We start from the raw sequence: 22,178 nt of genomic DNA, 5'->3' as shown, positions 1-22,178 counted from the left end.
TTCAAGGCCAGAAGAATTAAAATTAACTCTGCAAAAGTGTCCGAAAAAAGTGTAAAGGGTTTAAGTCCGAGAATAACAGTCGATCGTGTAGGGTGATTGACAAGCAGAGAGTGGTTCAGGAAAGGACTGTTGACTCTCATGACGACTTCCACTGAGGTTCTCAAGTTTCTATAACCGACAACAATCCCCTCTGGAACTACCCTCGGCCTAGATTATCAGATCAAAAGATATCCTTGTACTTAGCTCAACCCTCACGGATCTCGCGAGCAGTCCACACAAAAACGTGAACACAGTTGGCCCTACTCACAAGAGAGCACTGATTCAGGCCACAAGCGAGTTTCCGTTTATGAGCGAGACGGTCGGACTTGTCTCCGTAAAGTCGTTGTGCTTGTTACTCTTTATCGCACAAATGCAATCAGAATGCAAAAACAAGTCATAACTGTAATATTGGCATACTTTATTTCACAAACGGACAATAATCTAGTTCTTAAGTAAGAGTATTTTCTGTTAGTATAATGTAGTACCTGGGCTATCTTTCATAGTTAAAAACTGGCCACTTTCCTAATTGACGCCCAGACCAGCAAATGTGGTCTAAGCAACCTAGCTCAAGAATCTTAAGAATTCCCTGTGGCAAGCACCGCCCCCACCCTGGAGGGGATTAACTTCGTCACAGAAGAGTCCATGGCAGAATGTTCGTGTTTGTACAAGGCCACGCTCATGGAATAAAGTTCGTTGTCGACTGGGGCGGATGATGGCACTTGGAAAAGACCGACCTAGGAAAGAAATAAACAACACAAGATATAAAATGAGCCTTGAGATGGAGCACAGAGGAGTGCTCAAAGCTTATTTTTTTCTTCTTTTTATGTCTCCTGTCTTAAACAACTGGGGTAATTAGCGTTACATTGTGTTAATTTAGAAACTATGAAGGTGCAGGTCTTAACCAACCTTGCCAGTCAGCCTCCTCAGTCGCTTTCTCATGGCCAGATCCATGCGGGCGCACAGCGCACGTCTGCAAGGTCCAACGTCCGTGAACAACGTCCCTCTTTCGCGCCTTTTGGCAGCCGCACCTGCCACCAGCGCACCAATACTGTTTATGACTCTTGAATCACCCCCATCGTCGACATCACTCGTGTCACCTGTCTCCGTCACTGAAGGTTTATCTTTTGCCACCTCAGCGTACGCTTTTTGTACCAATTTGGTTAACCGCGGACCAGCAAGCGACGAAGAGATTCCAATGCGTGAGAACACGTGACCTGGTGTAAAGCGCTTTAAGTGAGCTCCGGGTTCTTCTCCTAAAATGAAAGAAAGGAATCCATAGGAAATTTTCTCAGGTCAGCAAGCCAAGTGATCAACACCGTTGGTGTATGTCTCGGTTGCTTTAGCAAAAAGAGATCAAGAGTAAAGATAATCCTTAACCCTTTCACCCACAAGATCTCATTAGTAATACTCCTCACTATCTGCTATACAATTCTTATGATGTTAGTTTGGAGAATATGGTATTGCATCAACTAATACTCCCCAAATTGATATTTTTCTTTATTCTCATCGCTTGTCTGCTTGATGTTATATTAATATTGTAAGGAAAATTTTGTCTTGGTCACCCATGGGAGTTAAAGGGTTACAGAAATGCTAAATACAGTAAATCGCAGGTTTTTCACACAGTTCGCCGGAAACCATCTATACTTCTATGTGGAAAGAGACATTGTGACAGTTAAGTGCCTTGTCTAATAACATAACGTAATAACCACTGGCGGCCTGGGCTCAAAACGGGACCTTTCCGGCATCCACATTCTTACCCACCAGCCATAAAGGCCACCGCTTTTTCTACCATGTAGCAGGTGCATCGCCGTAAAATTACGATAACATCAGATAAGCTAATATTAGTCCAAAACGTTTTGTGTTTTTGCAAGGTAAAAGAACATACCTGTTTTGTCTGAGGTGTTTTGCGCAGAGACCAACGCGCTCCAATCAACGTCTTCAACCGCCATAGGAGCACTAGATGGACCTTTACTATCAGAAACCCCAGCTCTGGCATCCTCATCGTCGTCCCCTAACATGGCGTCAAGTTCATCGTCGCTTATTGGGTCGTAAACATCGTCGAATGTTGGCGCCTCATTCCGAACTGGTGACATTGTAGCTGCGCGTTCCTTATCGTCGATTTTCGGTTTGCTCTCAGAAATCTCCGTTTCGTTAACATCTGACCACGCGTCGTCTCCGATAGGACTATCGTCGCTCCAATCACTGAACACTGTCACGGATTCCTCATCTTTGGGAGCATCTCCAGTTTCCTTCCTTCCATCTGCAACTGTGTCAGACGATTTATTCTCGTCGATGTTCCCAACCTGTCCAAACTGACTATCCTTTACACTACCCTGGCGCTCGTTACCTTCAGACTTGTATTGAACCATTTCTTCATCCTCGTCTTCAAGGTCAGCCCAAGGTTGAACGACAACCTCGGGCTGATTTTTCTTCTTTTTCTTTTTCTTTGGTGGTTTATCACCACCCTTCATCTTCGTTTCCTCCCCATCAGGAGCAACTGGATGCCGGCGTTTTTTAGCCACCTTTGGAATCAGTTCCTCTTCGGACTGTTGTGTTACTTCTCCAAGATTTTCCGACGACGCTACCCCACTTTCTTCCGTCACGCTCGTTGGTTCTTCGGTTTTTTCTGGGCCCAGTCCGGGCTCTGATGCCACCACACCGATGTTCTTCTTCTTCTTTTTCGTCACCTTCTCTTTTGTCTTTCCTTTTTCTTTCTTCAGCTTTTTCTCAACCTTGAAAGGCTTCTCACCTTCCGGCGATTCCTCTGACTCTGCAGGCGGCTCTGGTGGTTTTCGAGTTTCAACATCAGGTTCACCGTCAGGTTTTGGACCTTTCCCTTTTTTCCCCACCTTCTTTTTCTTAGGTTTTGCGGTTTGCTTGACGGGAGCTGCGGCAATGACGTCCTTCTCATAATCATCCTGTTTTACGACTCCTTCGGGCACCTCCCCTCCTGGCGTTACTTCCATCTCAGGGGTTTCACTTCGACGCTTTTTCCCTCCCGCAGGCGACTCGATGGTTGATATGGACGAGCCTGTTTCTCTAGGTCTTTTTCTGTATATCGTAAGCAAACATAATGAAAGCGATTATTCAGTGAAGATGGCTCTCCACTCCTTTCGAACATTAAACCGAAAAAAGTAAAGAAGAACGTGGTAGGTGGGGTGCTTAATTCCATTTCGATCAACGATACAGAAACTGAAAAGAAAAGCGCGACGGATCTTTATAGCAGAAAAGAGAGATTGGAATTTGAACGAAACTGCTCGTCGTGAAAACATTTTAATCATAACAACTTCCCCTATTCCCGCCCCTCCCCCCCATAAAATATTGGTGCGTCCCTTGGATTTAAGATGTCAGCCCCCATGTGGTTAATGCGCGCGAAACAAGTCTATATTCGTTGTGGATGAAGAAGAAATTAAGTACCACCTCCTACCTTTCTCCTTGTCGTGGTATCTTATCTTTTTCGTCTCCTAAATCTTCTTCGTATTCCCATTCTTCATCTTCTTCTTCGTCCGAACGACGCCTGGGCTCTTCCTCCGCTTCACGCGGTATCTTCTCTTGCTCATGCGTACGGCGGTCGCGCGATGGGCTAACGACTCGTCCCGGGCTCCCTAAGGAATAAAGAGGGCGATTCGCTTGGATGAAAACATAGGTGAGTTAAAGACTACCACGATGGCGACGGCAACGAGAATGTAGCAAACAAGAGATCTAATGAGCACACCATTGCCCGTGCGTTTCAAACTTCGATCATTTCTTAGCCGTCCCATGTGAGGCATGAAATCACCTTTGCGTCCTCTAAGCAAGGAAACCTGGACAGGAGTTTATTCATGCTTTTACCTTGAATTCAACACAACTTTCCCATGTCATGCCGAAGGGAATATGTTGTATTGTTGAAAACGGTAAACGCATCGAGATAGTGGCGAAACTCTTGGTGGAAAAGGATCTTTGTTTTCGGCAACGTTTTCCCACACATCGCCCTAGTGACATCTTAAACTCCCTACTTAACCACTTCACAACCCGTCAGAGATTACCGCTTGGGATTGATCGACCAAATGCTCATCTGTCAGGATGTTCCCCTCTTAAATAAGTGATGCGTAAGGGAAGCATATTCATGGAGGAACTCCAACAAGCGAATATTGTCACGCTAAATAAACTTGCAGACGCCCTTACGCAAAATAACCTTAGAGCAAATCCATGCGACTTTACCAGAAAATAAATTATCTTCCCAATCAAACGGGAATCAAATCAAGGTGAACTCGCGGGAATCCCAATTTTTGTCTCGATCATGCTTACATGGAGTTGCGCTTTCCAAATCTTAATCGTTGTAATTGTTATTATTGTCATTATTATTGTTATTATTGTTGTTATTACTATTATTATTAAAATCTACAATCTTGATCACAAGGGATTGGAAAAGTTTGCTCTCGCACATTTTCTTCAATAAAAATGAAAGTGATGTACTACAAGCACAAAAACCATTGGCATTCCGACGTCTCTTTTTCCGCGAAAAGTTTTACCATTTGTAAAAAAAGAAACAGAGATAGTAATAATAAAATTTTATCATAAACAGACGCAGCGCTTTCTAATTTGAAAATATTAAAAACTACCCATTACTAATTGTCTAAAATATTTATTATCGCATTAGATATAAAAAATAAAATGCACTTACCAGCTCTCCTATCCTCCCAGTGTCTTGGACCTCGGCCTGGAGACAGTTCACCTCTCGGACGTCTGTCCCGATCACGCGATTCGTCGTGCGGACGATTCCGGTCGCGTGGATGATCTCTTTCACGTCGGCGCTCGGGATCCCATGGCGCCGCTCTATCACGAGGAGGGTCTTGGTACCGGTCCCCTGGCGGCCGACTTCTGTCGGGAAAACCTCGGCCCCCTACGGTCAAATTAAACGTAAGAGGGAAATTTAGGAACACTATGAAACTCAGAAAACTGTGAACACAAGAAACAGCAGACTAGTTTGTGGTTTGGTGAATGGCGGTTCACTCGAGCGTTCTGCCCGACCTCATCGCCTGACAAAGACCAATAGTATAGCAGTCGAAACGCAACTTTCAATACGCGATTTATTAGCCTGACTCTTATATAGTGAGACAAAATGCGTAAGTTAACATAAAATGCGTCGTTATTACAAAATGCCGCATTGCACCGGGACTTGCTGGCCTATGTGGTTGTTTGTAACTTTTGTGAGACAACTTGGTTATGAAACCCTGAAAGCACACCACCAAGTTACTACCCTGGTAGTAAGGTGGTGGCATCGTAGCATAGTGATTAAAAGCAGTTAATGAGCCGTTTTTGCGCAAAGTGAAAGGGACACAGGGCACAAAGTTGGGGCAACCAGCCAAGCACAGACATTTTCTTGATCAGTGAGAATGGTGAGATCACCAAATGACATAAGACAGGAAATTAAAACGATCCCTCACCACACTAATATAACTAATCAACTACTTGTGATAAAGTTTCCAATTCCCAGAAAATACCCGAGACAAGCATCTATCTCGACACCCAAGGGCCTGTCGGTTATTATCTCAGACTTCTCATAAACAACAAACATCATCTATTGCATATAACAGAGGTCTGCTCACCTCTGATTCCTCTGCCTCGCGGGGCACCTCGGCCACGCTCTGCATACTGTCTAGGAGGGGGTGAAATTCTTCTTCTACTCTCGACGGGTCGACCGCGGTTTTCGAAAGGCGCGGAGTGCCCCCCTCTCCCATGCGCTGACTCACGTCCCATACCATAACCGCCTTGGTCTCGTGGAGGACCCTGGCGATAACCCTCCTCCCTGCGTCCTCCTGGAGATAAACTACGTCTTCGCTCTTCAAACCGATGCGGCCCGCGCGGAGGTCCATGGGGTGGAGGTGATCGACGTGAGCCGTGGGGCATGGGAGGCGAACGTCTGTGATAGTCAGGCCCAGGCCCAGGCGGTGGATAACGACCTTCTCTGTCACGTGGTCTCTCTCCGGCTCTTTCACGGCTGCGGCTGAAACAAAGAACATAGCTCGTTTTAAGTGTACGTTTTGGGACCAAAAAACAATGCTTGAATTGGCCAGGTTGAACCAGGTTGGGCAGTTAGATACTCTCTGTTGGAAATAAAGCGATGACTAATCGGTCATAAAATTGACGGAAAAACTTGTAAAGTAAAGGACAAACTCAACGTCTGTATATGACTTGAAGTGCACAGTAATTAAAACCTCACTGACAACACAGCGGAAAATTAATTACTTACTTATCAGATATGTCTTGCCGAGGCATATCCGGTCTCCTTCTATCCCGGTCGCCAAACTGCACCTCTCTGTTGTCTCTTTCACCGCGCCCTTCCCAGTGTCTTTCATCTCCCCCTTCGAACGGACGCCTGGGAAAATCACGCCCGCCTCGGGGCCTCTGCATGTCATCTTCGTGCTCGTCACGGACACGGCCTCGTTGATGGTCGTCACTGCGATCGTCTCTCCGTCGCGAACGTTCTTCGTCTCTCTCTAACTCTCGATTGCGGGAACGTAAATGATCTTCATCGCGATCTTCGCGTCTTCGAAGATATTCCTCGTCTCCCTCGGGTTTCCTGCGTGGTGGTTCACCGCCTCGGGGCTCTTCTGCCCGGCTTCGGTAATGGTCGTCACTTCGATCTGGCTCACGATCTCGAGCTCGGTAAAAGTCGTCGCTTCGGTCATCTTTTGGGCGATTGCGTTGGTGATAGTCGTCCTGACGTTCATTGCGATGTCTTGGTCTGCCAGGTTCTTCGTCTCGAAGTCGGGCCCTCGGATAATCTTCGTCTACTGAAGCATGACCTCGGCTGCCTCGCGACATGTCGTCGACCCCATCATCACCCCTCTGTCTTGAGTACCTGGTATCACGTTCAGGTCGCTCTTTGCTTCGAGGCACAGACGCCTCCTCGCGATAAGGCAGCGGCTCAGATCTCCCATCGTGAAATTCTTCGCGATTTCTCTCATCTCGACTGCGCACCGGGGGATTGCTAGGGGTAGGTGGAGTGTAGGGTCCACGGTGCCGAGGGGCACCCCGGTCGCTTGAGCCTTGCTTTGGTGCGTCATCATAATCAGGTTCACCCGGAGGAGTCTGGGGTCCTCGTCTGTCTCCCCTGGGCGGTGGGGTCCTATGTCTACGCTGTTCCCCGGGTGGTGTGATAGGGTCCCGAGCGGGGATATCTTCGGGAGATGGGCTGCGCGGTGGTTCTTCGTCAACAACTTTCTTTCGTCTCTCGCTCCTTCCCTCCTCCACATGACGTGTATCTTTTATTGCCACTACTCTTCGTCCGTGTTCTGGTGTACCAGGCGATCTTTCTTCTCTGTAAGGCTTCTCGTGGCCTTTCGCTTTTACTTTGTGTTCTGCTTCTCCCGGCGGCTCGTTATTGTGGACCTCGCGAACAGTTTTTCGAAGACTTCCGTCGGAGGGGTCCGTGCTCCTGCGAGTCCTGCTCTCGCTGCCGTAGGGAGGGGCTGGAGAATTAGAGCCTTCTGGAGACGATAGAGCTGTTCTTCGACGCAGTTTTTCCACAGGTACCCTTTGCTCTTCCGGAGTAGGTGATCTCTTTTCCCTTGGAATCTCCTCCGGTGGAAGAGTTCGCGGAGGTATTTGCCCAGAGGAACCCGTGGGACTTAAATAAGTATCCCCAGAACTCCTGGTTACTTGGCTTTCTTTTTTCTTGGGCTTCACCTGCTTCTTCTTTGGGACCCGTGGCTTTTCTATAGCTGTTTCCTCAAACTCAGGCTGCGTTCGAACAGATGCTTTAGGCTTTTCGGGTGATACATCTGTCACTTTTTGAGGTCTTTCCTCCACAATCCCACCATTCGAACCTCCAGCAGCTGGTTTAACACCTTTCCGTTTTTTCAGCTCTTTCGTTGACGGAGAGATCTTACGTTTCGCCTTCACCTTCTTCCCTTCCCCATCCGCCTTTTTCTTCTTTTTCTTCGGAGTCGACTGTGAGGAGACTGGTGAAAACTCATCTGCAGGAGATACGGACGACTTCTCTGGGTGCAGCTTGCTATGAACCACGGGAATCGCAGGTTTGAGGTCTTCATCTCTCTCTTTCTTCACATCTTTCACCTTTCGCTCGGCCTTCTCCCTCTTGGCGTCCTCTTCGTCCATGAGAGCCAGCTGGCGTTGAAGATCTTGTCGTCTCTTCTCTAAATTGAGCTGCCGCTCGTAGTCCAGCTCACCCCGCTCTTCCCACTCCAAATCGCTACGTTCCTCCTCGTAATCTTCGTCTCCCCAGTCCCTTTCCTCTTCCTCTTGACTCTCGGGCTTGGTAATGACAACTCCGCCGCTGAGTTGACGCTTTCTCACTTTCTTTTTTCGTTTCCGGTGGTCATCCCCATCGTCCCCCTCACCTGATTTTTGATTAAGAAAAAACAATTAATAATAAATAAACGGACGAAAGTCTCTGCTTTGTAACGAAAAGTTAAACTTAGAAGTGTAGTTCTATGACGATTCCGAAATAACGAAACTGGCCGATCAGACCATTAACCAGAGCCAGAACCTTTGGAGAGACCATCATCTAAATTATCCTTACAATATCATCCCTTGTCACGCATTAAGGTCACGAAAATAATTTAGGAAATAATCGTCAGCTAAAGAAGCTCTTGATTGTTGAACAAATTCTCCTTTGAGCACCTTGAGAAATTAAGAGATAACAGTATGGAGAATCTACATTCTGATGTTCGGGTGTAAAGGCTTAATTCGTTTCCTTTGACAAGTGGCCTCTATAATTTAGGTGGTACTGTCAGTTACCTTCATAGACACGTTACAAAACGCGCTGTAAATTACTTCAAGAGATGTGTTATAAAAATTCAGTCTTCAAAACGAAAAAAATGCTCCTGCTTATTTGAATCAAACAACCCTTACCTTGAGATGAGTCTTGATCAATCTGCTGTCGTCTCTTTAGCTTCTCACTTTTCTTGCTTGGCTCAGAGGATTCCTCCAGAGGTCTATGTTTCTTCTTTTTCAGAACGGAAATTTCTTTCTCATCATCATCATCAGGCTCTAAACTATCAAGACTTTGAGTTCGAACAGTAATGGCACCATCATCTTGGAGAAAATGAAATACCAGTAATAATTAATGTAATAATCTGGTAAAATATAAATAACTCTTTAACCCTTAAGAGTGATTAGGATCTAACTTCTCAGTACATTATCACTAATCAATCAAACATTAAAAGTTGTGAGAATACAGCCACTCTGTTGATGAAGCTTTGATTGTTCAACAAATTCTCCTTGCCAATACTATAAGAAACCTTTAGAGCACAGTATTGAGAATATACATACTGATATTAGAGAATAAAGGGAAATAAGTAGTAATGTTTCATAAAATAATTATTTTATATTCTGTGGTCCATTGTACTTCTTTCAGTTTTTTGTGGTTGTTGTAGTTGTTTTATTTTCAAATAAGTATAATGGCAAAGTAGTTGCAGGGTTTAATGTATTGTGTTCTTTGGCAAGAGAATTTATTTCAGAGTGCCTTGCTCCAATCATGATATGCATGAATGTCACATCAAATTATAAGCTCACAAATATACATTGACCTCTTTGATTATCTCCAATGCTACCATAATAAAACAAGAAAGGTTCTCTCAATCAGCTGTGGCCTTCTGGGCCAGTTATTTACCTGAGGTCTACCCTGGTAACCCAAACTACAGTTTTACACAATAACTAGGCCTCAGTCTTTCACTATAAGAGGGTTGATGTAAGTAAATGAATGTCCTTCCCATGTTAACCCTCTAACTCTTACGATTTCATGAATAATTCTCCTTACTGTCTGCCATACAATTTATGTGATGTTTGTTTGGAGAATTTGAAATTGGAAGGACCAATAATCTCCTAATTGATATTTTTCTTTATTCTCATTACTTGGCTACTTAATATCGTGCTAATAATATGAGGAAAAATTCTGTCTAGGTCACTAGTGGGACTGAAAGGGTTAATTAACTTTGGCCCTCTTAACACTGTTCACCAAAATGAATGTTCAAATAAAAGGTCAGCTAAACTGAGGATTGTTTAGGATGCTGTTTTATTAAACAATGACTAAACTTTGTTTAACATAATCAGACCATTGAATTCTATGGCCTCTCTACTACTTGCAGCATACACATATGCCCAAATCAAAATTACAGGAACAATTGAAATAAAATCTACAGCAATTTACAACAATTCTTACCTCCTTCTGATCTGTTTATACCAAGACCAGCATCACATCATGGGTAAAGATAAAGAGCGAAAAAGAAAGTTAGTTTGCACAAAGGGGGTAAGTTTCTAAAGAAACTGTGGTGCTGCATCAATGGGAGAGTAGAACAAGGTAATTTAATATTATCAACTGAGTTGATAATGCAAATTGGTCACAGTAAAGAGTTTCAAAACTGAATTTTCGATTGTTTGCCCTTCCTCAGAATGAATGACAAAGGGCACTCACTTGAAATGTCAGCTTTGAAACTCTTAACGGTGGCCAACTCAGTTGATAATACTAAATTACCTCACCCTTACAGAGCAAGCCAGCAGGCTCTCATTGTTAGAGCTATGGCATGAGTGTTACATCACCCTCAGGAAATTATTAGGCCTTGAGCTATGCAAGACCCCAAACTTATGAGACCTGGCCATGGGCTAAAGCTTGTAAAAAAAAATCCTAGAAAACTCTTGCATATAAGCAGAGACCCTGATTATAACAAAGAGTTCACCATTGAATAGAAAGCAATCTACTAAAAACTCCCTTGCAAGAAACATGTGTTGGTTGTTGAATGATTAAAAATAACCAAATAAATATTCAAAAGTTTATTTAACCCTTGAGCTCCCAAGATCTCATTAGTAAATCTCCTTACTATCTGCCATATAATTCTTGTGATGTTAGTTCAGAGAATTTGGTACCGGATCAACTAATAATCTCCTAATTGATATTGTTCTTTATTCTCATTGCTTGTCCACCTGATATTGTATTGATATTGTAAGGAGAAACTCTGTTTTGGTCACTGATGCAGTTCAAGGGTTAAACAACTAGATTATCAGCAAGAATGCAATCCTAGTATATGTATAGCTATTTATGTACCCTAGTATTAATCTGTCATGGTTCATAACCAGAAAAAACACTTCCTTTTACACACTTAAATCTGCAAGTGATCCCAAAGTACAATTCTAATTTTTTTCTAATTTCTTCACTGCAAACTTTAGTCAAACTAAGAAACACACAATTTTTAGCTTTTACTTCAATGTTACTACAAAAATCATACCTGTCAACATCAGTTCTCACAATGCTTCTGACACTCTTAGTTCTTGATTTTGGTTCAGAAAATGGTCCGTGAAGAAATTTACAATTTCTTCCAAATTGACATCTTCCATCTCGCAACCAGTTTCTACATTTTTCAGGAGGATATGACTCTCTAGATCTTGAACGCTATGTATATAAAAAAAAAAAATTACAGACTACTAAGTATTGACATCTATATACTGGTCACATTTTTAGACTGACTTTGCATATTTGACCCACAAACAAGAAAAAGTGCAAGGAAAGAGAGGTCCTTATGATTCATACCTGTGTGTAATTCTCATTTATAAAGTTTTCATCAATGAGCTCATCAATTCCCCTAACCATTTGAGCCCTAAAAATTCTTAGCATCTAATTTCTCCTTACACTATCACCTCTGAATCAAATATCAAGGTTACAAGAATAAAGGAAATGATCACCAACTAAAGAACCTTGCTCATTGGATAAAATTCTCCTTGTCAGCACCTCAGAAAATGTATAGTGAATATTTTGGAGAATTTACATACTGATGTTAAGGTATAAAGGGTTAAGAGGCTAATGTTTACCAAAGGGACTTTTCAAATGTTACCTACCTACATTGTATCCTGAAAACAATACAAGTCATTGTTAAACTTGGGGCGTGTAATCTTTCTTTTATACATTTGCTAGTTAATTTAGGTTCCTCTCCCTCTGTTTCAGGCCAGGTTCATTGTGTTTCTTTTTTATATAAAATAATGGGGCAGGGGGGTGTTCAACTCTTAATTAATAGACTGAACTTGAGCTCAAATCATGCTGACTATAGTCAACATTTTGCCAGTCTAGGAAATCCCATCTGATTAGTAAATCTTAAATGAAATTTGCTTGAGTTTTAGTCCCCTATTTTCTAAAAATCTTTCCCACTTATTGACTTTGTCAACCCTTTAACTCTCAAGTTCTCATCATATAACTTCTCCCTATAATATTTATTCATTATCCAACAAACAGGTGATGAGACTTTCAAACTTATCAGGTAGAAGCTGTCATCTTGATCTAACACCAAATTCTCAAAACAAATTTACAAGGAATTGTGAAGGGAAGGGGGGAGAAACTAACAGTCAGATCTTAAGAGTTAGAGGATTAAATAGTAACTGACAGCCACACACACACACACACACACACACACACACACACACACACACACACACACACATGTTATTAATCAATTTATCACTAGTAAACTCTTCCTTTGATTCTACATTAAAGGAGTCACTTTGGGAAACTTTGGCTCCTAAGAAGGAGATCACTACAGCTGTTTTTTTATATCGTTCCAAGCAATCGGCGGGGAAACACAAGCATTCCATTCGGTTACGAAATAAACCGACAAGATTTCAAATAATATTCGCATGATTTTATAGTCACTCACTTCGCTTGTCCCTGGACCTAGTCTGTCAAAAACACTTCGCCTGGTTCCTGAGCTCGATGACGAACTCTGGCTACTTCCTTCTGGAAGCTTCTTACTTCCTTCTACCGTAACCTTCCTTGTCAAACGTGTCCCCGACATTTAGAATATCTCAATAAAACGCTGCTGCGAGATCACAATACTTCCGTCGCCATCTTGCTCCTTGGTAACCTAGCAGAGCCTGTAGAAGCCTGCATTATTTGTTAGTCAGTGCTGACAGTAAAAATTTATGCGTTCAAACGCACATGTGCGCAAAATTCCAAAATGGCTTCGGAAATGCTGACTTCGTGAAACTTTTAGTTGTTTGGTTAACTTTGTTCGAATAGTCGATCATGAGTACACAAGAAACAGGTGGAGGCCTTTCAAAGTGGCAGATCGCGGCCCTTATCGGTGCGCCCATTGCCGCAGCGTGCGTTTTAGGTGCCCTATACTATTGGAGGTCTTCACAAAGCTCAGAGGAAAAAGATCCAGAAAAAGGAGAAGAAGTTGACACAACCACAAGTACAAGCGGTGTGCCTAAAAATGAAGCTCCTGAGAGCGAGGAAAATATGGTGTGTGTGAGAAAAATAATTAGTCAAAAAATCCTTGCTTCAGCTCACCACCCCTTAAGTGGACTCTGTCTTGGGCAACATACTGCTTCACCCCTCCCTCTCTTAACCCTTTTAACTCCCAGAGACGATGAACTTGTAACTTTTCTCAACGATATCCATTCTTTATCCAGCAAAAGGGTAATGAGAATATCAAAACTTATCAGGTGGAAGTTGTTATCTTGATAAAACACAAAATTGTTGAAACAAATTTACATCATATTCTCTTTCTAATTTACAAGGAAATTATAGCAGCTAGAGGGAGAATTAAAAATCAGATCGTGGGATTCAAGGGGTTAAAACTGAATGTTTTGCAGTCATTAGAATAGATCCTTTTGATCATCTTTCCTAATGGATTCAAATAAGTAATGTTTGACTCATCGATAGTTATTCCCAATCTGTTTTCCTATGTGTCTGTTTAACCCCTTAAAGGTAAAATTTCCACACAGCCCCATACTATTGTAAAACAAATGTGTTTTCCTAATGGCAATGTATTGTTTTTGTCATTGTTTTCTCTATCCAAGAACTGAATGCATAATTTAGTATGGAGCTGAGCGAAAATTTTATCCCCTTTAACTCCTAAGATCTGATTCTTAAACCTCCCCTGTAGCTGCTATACATTTCCTTGTAAATAAGTGGCAAGAATTTTGTGTGAGATCAACTTCTACCTGACAATTTTGATTATTCTTTTTGCCTGTTTACTAGATGATTTATGGATATTACAGGGATATGTAACATGTTCATTGCCTCTGCCAGGGAGTTAAAGGTTTTAAGTTATTTTATAGACAATACCAACTTTCCTAAACTTCAGGCCTCAGTAGTTGTTGAATAACAAGCAGATGTTGCTATGCACAAGTTACGAAGCATTCAGAGGTGTGGCAAGGGTGAAGCAATCATGTATCTGAGAAGGCACATGTGCATCTGAAGATTTTAAAATTTATGTTTTAATATGTATGGGCAAAAAGTGTCCTCATTTATCCAAATGAGTGGTGTGAAGGAGTAATGGAAACAGAATGAAAACTGAAAGCTTTAATTATGTGGTATCTGTAGTTTCCTATTAGAATGGGAGGCATCTTGCCCTTTTCTCATAGAATTTATTGTCAACCAGTTTTTCCTAAATGTTGCTTTAAACCCATGATCCGTTCCCACGGTGCACAATATATGATCTCAAAGTGGTCCTCCCTAAGCCTTTTTTTTAAAAGGAAGGTTCTGCTAAGATAAACTGCAGAGGGAACATTGTTTTGAGTAATAAATCAAGAATTGAAGCATAAAAATAGCAATGTTTTCTACTCCTACAGTCTCCAGCAGAAAGAGCTCAGGCTATCAAACTGAGAGGTAACAAGTACTTTAAAGGTGGAAAATTTGAGCAGGCAATTAAATGTTATACAGAGGCAATTGATCTATGTCCTCAAAACAGCAAGGCTGAGCTGGCAACTTACTACCAGAACAGAGCAGCAGCATATGAACAACAGGTAACAGAGCTTTGCCTTTTGTCCCAATTATTTCAAACAATGTCTCGAGGGCTTAATGACATTATTCACTCAAAATTCTCAAATGTGGTCATAGTTTTGATTAATTGGTAGCAGGAGTTTGTGTTACACCCAATTCTGTCTGTAATCATACTCATGATTGACAAATTGGACTCATGCCACGCAGTTGTCTGATTTTGTTAATCACTCGTTTGAGTACAAACCAAATTACACTCCACTCAATCCTTAATTGATTTCATCTAGCTGAGCTGCAACTGTTCCTGTTTTGTAATGACAATAGTTATGTTTTACATTTTCTAACAGAAAAACTATGAACAAGTACTTGCAGATGCTACCAAAGGTAAGAGCTAAGTGTGAAACAAAATGTGTAAATCATTGAATTCTAGTCAAAATTGGCACCTACATGTCTTTGGACCCCACCTCTCCAGAAATCTGCAACAGAATCTTAAACTTTTTCACCCAAACATCATTCTTCATATACTCTGCACTGATCTTTGTACATTTCCCATAGCAATGACAAAGAGAATTTGTTTTACAATCAGGAGTTTCTTTTAATTGGTGATAATTTCTATTGTTCTCATGACCTTAACATTTGATTCAAGGGTGATACTGTGAGGAGAAATTAGAAGGCTGCTCTCTTTAGGGTTCAAGGGTTAACTTACATGTCTATTTATAGGTCCATGTGGGCGACTTTGATATTTCTTGTTTAACCCTTTAACTCCTAGAAGTGATTAACATAAAAATTCTCCCTACAATATCCATACATCCTTCAGCAAACAGGTAATGAGAATATTCAAACTTATCAGGTAGAAGCTGCTATCTTGATCTAGCACCAAGTTCTTATAACTAATTTACAAGGAAATGTGTAACAGCCACAAGGGAGAATTAACAATCAGATCTTGGGAGTTAAAGGGTTAATATGCTATTTCAGTTTTCAAGCTGGTTTAAAAATCTGCAAACTATGCTGTCATGTATTTCTTAATTCTCTAGCCATAGAACTCAATAAGAAGTATTCCAAAGCATTCATGAAGAGAGCAAGAGCTTATGAAAAACTGGACAGAAAGGAGGAGTGTCTTCAAGGTTTGTCCTTGATTTTAATGCCTTGAATGTAACCCCATATGAACTCACATAGTGTAATGGTGCTTTTAAAACAACACAGCCTAGAAGTAGAGCTTCTGGAATCTGAAGATATGGGGTTTGATACATAGTGAAGGAGTTTTTTTTTCCTATATCCCACAGTGTTTATTTTAAAGGAAATGATAATCTTTCTGATCCTGTCTGGCAGATCTTACAGCAGTGTGCATGATTGAAGGGTTTAATAATCCAAACTGGATGATGCAGGCAGATAGAGTGTTGAAAGAAATTGGTAAAGAGAAAGCTCAAGAGTATTACAAGGTAGGAGTTAATTTTTTTTTTTGTTTTTTTTTTTTTGGAGTCAATTTCATTGCTGGTCGGTTTGTGATGCAACATTTATATGTTGCGTCTACATTTCTTAGTGATTATGGATGAATGAATTGTCATGGTTGAATTCTTTCTCTTTGCAGAACAGAGAACTAAGTTTACCATCTTCAACATACACTAAAGCCTACCTGGAATCTTTCTGCAATGGTGAGTTTCATACAAAGTGTTGCAGCAAATTAGGAATATATAACCTTGCTGGAAAGATAAGTTAATGAACAATGGAGTTTAAATCTGTACTGAACTTGGGCAATATCTTCCTTACTGCATTACATTTTGTAATTTAATTTTCTTTCAGATGACACATTGGTTGTTGATTCTCTGGAAGATGTACCTGAAGACTCACCATTTCTTGAGGCTGTTAAACAAATGAAAGAAAAGAAATATGAAAATATTGTTGACTTATGTACTCAGCAAATCGAGAAAGGTAATGTTGATGAAAACAACTCTTACCATTACACCATGAAAATGTCCGCTTCTTAAGTTTGTCATGACCCTTCACCATCATGGCATTTTCAGTTCTCAATCAGTTCTCAGTTAAATTATTAACATTTTGATGCAAACTACACTTTCCTTAAATTGTGGCTGTGGAAATAGTTGTAAGAGAAGTTTACAAATATTGAGTGTTGTAAAACCTTAGTTAGCTCAGGGACCAATCTGAAAAAAAGGTTCACATCATCATTAGCCAGTGAGAACTCAAAAGGAAAACAAGGAAACTACTTGGAAAAATGGGAAAATGGGAATCTCTAAGTGACGTTTGTGGTTAGTTTTACATCTGATTGGTTGAGAGGATGTTACATGTTTTTTGGACCAATCACAAAGAAAAGTTTGTAAAATCTTAATTTGGATCCCTTTTGATACTCAATTGAAAATTGTTCCATTGGTTTATCCAAGGATAAATCAATATACATGCCTCCATACAGCTTTATTTTTAACTGTTATTCTTACTTTTTTTCCAATGACCTCTTCCTTTCATTTAGGAATTGGACCACTTTACATAAAGGCTTTGGCACTAAGAGGAACTTTGTACACCCTGATATCAAAAGTAGATGAAGCGATCCATGACTTGTCACAAGTGATAAATGCAGATGACAAAACTATCTCAACTAAGGTAGATTTCCAACCCTGATAGGTCTCTAGTTACACTTTTTTGGTAATGAAGTCATCTCTTTAAACATGCCACCTTGAGATATCTTCTCATATACCCTATGCAGCGCTCTGGGCCCAACCCCCAGCTAGGGTCATTAGGTTATTTTGTCAGATGATACACTTCACTCTCATTCTGTTCTATGTAAATTTCTCAAGGTGCTGACAAAGAGAATTTGTTTAACAATCAAGAGGTGCTTTAGTTTTCAATCATTTGCTCTATTCTTGCGACCTTTGTGTTTGATTCAGGGCTGTTACTGTACGGAGAAATTAGATCCTAGTCAAAAGGTTAAAACTTTGGTTAGGAGACACCTTCCATTTATTCATTTATTCACTTATCTAATAAAAAAAAATCTGTGTTGATATCCATCTGTCTTTCATAGCGTGCTTAATCTTTGTTGTTTTTTTTTGTCTCATTCCTTGACTCTTATCTTGTTCATGAACTTACATAAACAGTTTTCGCGAAGATACATCCATCTGGACTCCAGGCTCAGTCAACAAAGCTTATTGATAACTTTTATTTTATTTTATTTCAGCTAAAAGTTAATTGTCTGATCAAGAGGGGAAGCATGCAGTTACAAGCCAGTAATGTAATGGAATGTTACCAAGATTTTACCAAGGCAATATCAATTGATCCAGATAATTCCGATATTTATCATCACAGAGGCCAGGTGAGTAATGATCGAGTGCTAAAATTAAAGATTCAGAAGAGAGTGCGCAGATTAGACCTTCATTTTATCTTCTCTGGACAGTTTTCATCTGTGTGTGATCCAAAAAAAGGTAAATGAACGATAGCCTTCATTTGGCGCGAAAATATGCTCGAATATTTTCCTGCGGACATTATCCGTTTCGGGATGCGAAATGTTTTCCGTATATTTATCGTATTGGACATAAGGTTTAAATGTTTAAAGGACTATAACCCCTGATACAACTCTGTCCATCTTTCATATGTGACGGCGAATCTTGCAGTACACATACACGTTTTGCAAAATCTACCAGTCTATCAGCGAACCAAGATTCTTTCCTTAAAGAAACTGAGGCTGAATGAAATTGAAGCAAATCTCACTTTTGTGGAAAGGAATCCATGTGTTTTCCTTTGCAGCGTTTGTAGCTTGCTTGCTTGCTTCGTGTACTATCGGATTAATTTCAACATATAGTTGAAAGTAGTTTATGAAACAGGCGTAATTTTGGCGAGCGAGTGCTCAGTCTTTTCTTGGTTAAAAGTGTGGCGGCTATCTTCGATTTTTACGACAGCGGAAGGCTGGGGATAGAAAGATTTCTGCACTAAGAGGGGGTATGCGGTAGTCAAAAGGAAGGAGAGGGGAGGGGGTAGATAAATAGAAAACTCGTCTCTCCCCTTTCTCTCCCCCCCACCGTCCACCCCAACTCTAAATCAAACATGACCAGTCGAATAAACGTGAGCTTGTGATGTCTCGCCCTAATACGACTTTTGCACTGTAGGCTGAGTTGAAAGCACCCTCTTAAAAACGATTTATATCGGTGTTTCGACGTTTTTTCTTTCTTCTTTATTCCAGATCTACTTCCTATCAGAGAAACTAGACGGAGCAAAGGAAGATTTTGAGAAGTGCATATCCTTAAACGACTCCTTCATCCCGGCAAAGATACAGCTCGCTTACTGCATTTACAAGTCCGCTGCTCTCCAGCAGTCTCCTATCTTAGCGCACGGAGCTCTGGATATGTTGCAGAAAACTGTGGAGACTTATCCAGAATCAGCGGATGCGCACAGTCTCTATGCGCAGGTTTGTCGGAAATTTAAAGCTGAAGAGATTCTCATCCATGGCGCCTCAAATCTGTCAGATCTTAAGGGTCGGTCATTATTTTTCACCTCCGGGTGTGGAGGCGGGGGAAGGAGTGGTGAAAGAATTTTGGTACTGACACGATGAAATTTACCTGATCCCCCCACAAAGCTCTGTGGAGGGACCCCCCCTTATTGGCAGTTAATTGGCAATCAACTTTAATACTCTGTTAGCGACTGATCCTTCTTTGTTCTCATGGAAACCATGTAATTGACTGAGCGAATTGAGTAAAATGTTGATAACCTCTTCCTTAGACGCTAACGGTCACCTCAAATACTCGCATAAACTTACCCCTCTACTTTTGCGATAGAACAATACTAATTTTCTCTGTGAGTAGATCAGAATGTCGCTGAACTTCTTCATTGCACAACTCATTTATAAAGCTTTCCTTCTCGCAGGTACTTCAAGACATGCAGCAGTTTCCCAAAGCAGAGGAACACTTTGACACTGCCATTGAGCTAGAGCCACAAAATCCAGTTCACCGTGTTTACAAAGGGTCAGTATCTAGTCGGTCTTCCACATTATACTTGGACCACAATTATGATAGTGGAGGCGCGCTGGCCTCATGGTTAGTGCGCACGACTCCGGATCGGGTGGTCTGGGTTCGAGCCCTGGCTGGGGTCATTGTGTTGTGTTCTGAGGCAAGACACTTTACTCTCACAGTGCTTCTCTTCACCCAGGTGTACAAATGGGTACCAGCAAATGTGCTGGGGGTAACCCTGCGATGGACTAGCATCCCATCCAGGGGGGAGTAGCAATACTCCTAGCCGCGTCATGCTAAGAAAACCGGAGTTAAACACCAGCCCCATGGGCCACTTGGGCCCGTATAAAGGCTTTACTTTTTTTTACTACAATTACGATAGGACCGATTCTGACGATGACTTCCGCTCAGGTTGTCGAAACCTCAGCCACTACTACCTACAACAGTCCTTCACAGGAGTACACTAACCCGGACAATTACACCACACTATCGCAAAAAATAAAATGAAGTTAATGAAGACGTCATCTATGCGTCTGCCTTCCAATAGATCACACGTGGGAACCAATCAAAATGCGAGAAAAAGTTCAGCTTATCTTATAATCTTTTTTGTAGCATGTTGATGTTGCAGTCTCGCCAAGACGTGGAAAAAGCCGTGGAGTTAGTTACCGAAGCTCTAGAAATTGATAAAAAATGTGACTTTGCGTATGAAACACTGGCCACGCTGGAAGTTCAAAGGTAAGTTGTTATCTTGTGACCACCTTTGTGGGTTACTTTTTACTTACTTTTTCCTTCCTAATGGTTCTGTTTTCCCTTGTAGATTGTTTACGCAGTTATGTTCCGTCTTAATATTGTGTAGTTCTTTCTTTTTTTTTTTTTACCCTTTGACCCCTTAGGAGTGACCTGCATCTAATTTCTCCTTACAATATCACCCCTGAATCACACATTAAGGTCACGAGAATGAAGGAAATGATCAACAACTAAGGAAGCTCTCGATTGTTGAACAAATTCTCCTTGTCAGCACTTTAGGAAATTGATAGAGAACAGTGTGGAGAAAATGCATACTGATAGTAAGGTATAAAGGGTTATGGTATTGAGCGGTTGATTTCTATCTTCAGGGGAAACTTGGACAGAGCAATCGACCTGTTTAACAAAGCGATCGCTCTGGTCAGGACAGAAGCCGAGTTGGCGCAGACATTTTCTCTCAGAGAAGCTGCTAAAGCACAGAAATACGTCACAGAAACACTGGGACTTACGCCACCTACTCTGCCTTTCTCGACTTAGGAACTTGTTTTGAACTGCACAACACATCAATTAAGCCTGAATTTATCTCCACTTTAGCGGTTGTTTGGTCGGCCATGCAGCGTACAATGTACTACCCACAGTAGGGAGAGAGTGTGATGTTTGACGAGACCAAACACCAACTGAGGGAACTGAATACAAATCGATGCCAAGCAACAAGATGAATATTGTCGATTTTCCTTTCGCGTGAAGGAAGTGAAAATAGTAAAACTCCTTAGGGACAAAATGATTTTAAAGAAAGGGTGGCATGTAGAGTTCCAAGGTGAAGAGGAGAGGGGGGAGTTTCGAAAGAAACTGTGGTGCTGAGGGAACATAACAAAAAAGATTTGTTTTTATCAACTGAGTTGACGTTGACTTGGCCACCCTTAAGAGTTTCTTAATCTGACGTTTCGAGCAACAAGGGGCAAGGAAACGTCAGCTATGGAAACTCTCAAAGGTAGCCAATTTATGTTATCAAGTTAGTTAATTAAAACCAAATTATCGAGTTCTAAGATGCTGTGTTCTCCATTTGAGCACAAAAAATCGCAAGTGTTCACAATTTTTCAAACAGGCTTGCAAATTTTCTTGGTCGTGTGTCCTGTTTGCTCTATTCATTGAGATTTAGGAACCTCAATATTCCGGTTTCCACTATCCTTCTTTTATGAGTTAAAAATCAACTGAATCTTCATGGTTTTAAATCTGAGGCGCTTGCAAACCAACATGATATCCTGTTATGAATCAAGAATCGGAGTTGGTCGATCGGTTCTTCGGAAATTCACAGAAAAAGGCGTTCGCTTGGAGACACGATAACACTATTCTTCCGTAGAATTCCCCATGGTGACAAAATAAATCTTAGCGTCTTCTGTTATAAGTACTTCCTTGTTCTTTGGGAAATTAAATTTGAAAGGCAAACGTGGAAAAGATTTTGAATTTTCATTAACAGGAACGCGCTCTATCCCACGTGCAGTCTGATTTTGTTTACGAGAATATTAACATCCAGGGCAGGACACTTTTTTCTATGGGTTTTTTTTTTCGGGGGGCGGGAAAGGACTAGAGGCCGCGGGGGGAGGGGGGATACAAGTGTCCTTCATCGGATGACGGTAGGGTAGGGAACAGTGAGGAAATAAATTAAGATTTACACCAAATGACCCCAGCAATAGTGTTAATGTTATCATATCAATAACAGCCCAATTGTAGCCCAG

General features: G+C 41.4%; 2 protein-coding genes across 2 annotated transcripts; one reads left to right on the top strand and one right to left on the bottom strand.

Annotated features, from left to right (window-relative positions):
• Nucleotides 1–442: 442 nt before the first annotated feature.
• LOC131793557 (zinc finger CCCH domain-containing protein 13-like) lies at nucleotides 443–12,876 on the bottom strand. The gene is made up of 11 exons (XM_059110971.2): nucleotides 12,684–12,876; nucleotides 11,268–11,431; nucleotides 10,208–10,218; nucleotides 8,899–9,081; nucleotides 6,272–8,384; nucleotides 5,628–6,025; nucleotides 4,703–4,921; nucleotides 3,467–3,644; nucleotides 1,925–3,090; nucleotides 946–1,292; nucleotides 443–773 (listed from the first exon to the last, which is right to left on the bottom strand). Exons 1-11 carry the CDS (start codon nucleotides 12,819–12,821, stop codon nucleotides 615–617), a joined length of 5,076 nt encoding a protein of 1,691 aa, XP_058966954.2. The 5' UTR covers nucleotides 12,822–12,876; the 3' UTR covers nucleotides 443–614.
• An 89-nt stretch (nucleotides 12,877–12,965) lies between these two features.
• LOC131792366 (mitochondrial import receptor subunit TOM70-like) lies at nucleotides 12,966–21,897 on the top strand. The gene is made up of 13 exons (XM_059109741.2): nucleotides 12,966–13,270; nucleotides 14,605–14,778; nucleotides 15,100–15,136; nucleotides 15,787–15,876; nucleotides 16,082–16,191; nucleotides 16,341–16,404; nucleotides 16,553–16,681; nucleotides 17,235–17,365; nucleotides 17,937–18,071; nucleotides 18,936–19,160; nucleotides 19,616–19,713; nucleotides 20,311–20,433; nucleotides 20,814–21,897. Exons 1-13 carry the CDS (start codon nucleotides 13,052–13,054, stop codon nucleotides 20,977–20,979), a joined length of 1,701 nt encoding a protein of 566 aa, XP_058965724.2. The 5' UTR covers nucleotides 12,966–13,051; the 3' UTR covers nucleotides 20,980–21,897.
• Nucleotides 21,898–22,178: the final 281 nt, after the last annotated feature.

This window comes from Pocillopora verrucosa, chromosome 6 (assembly GCF_036669915.1).
Source record: "Pocillopora verrucosa isolate sample1 chromosome 6, ASM3666991v2, whole genome shotgun sequence".
NCBI classification, from domain to species: Eukaryota; Metazoa; Cnidaria; class Anthozoa; order Scleractinia; family Pocilloporidae; genus Pocillopora; species Pocillopora verrucosa.
Note: the sequence above shows the minus strand (reverse complement) of the source record. Positions and strands in the feature narration are given on the sequence as shown.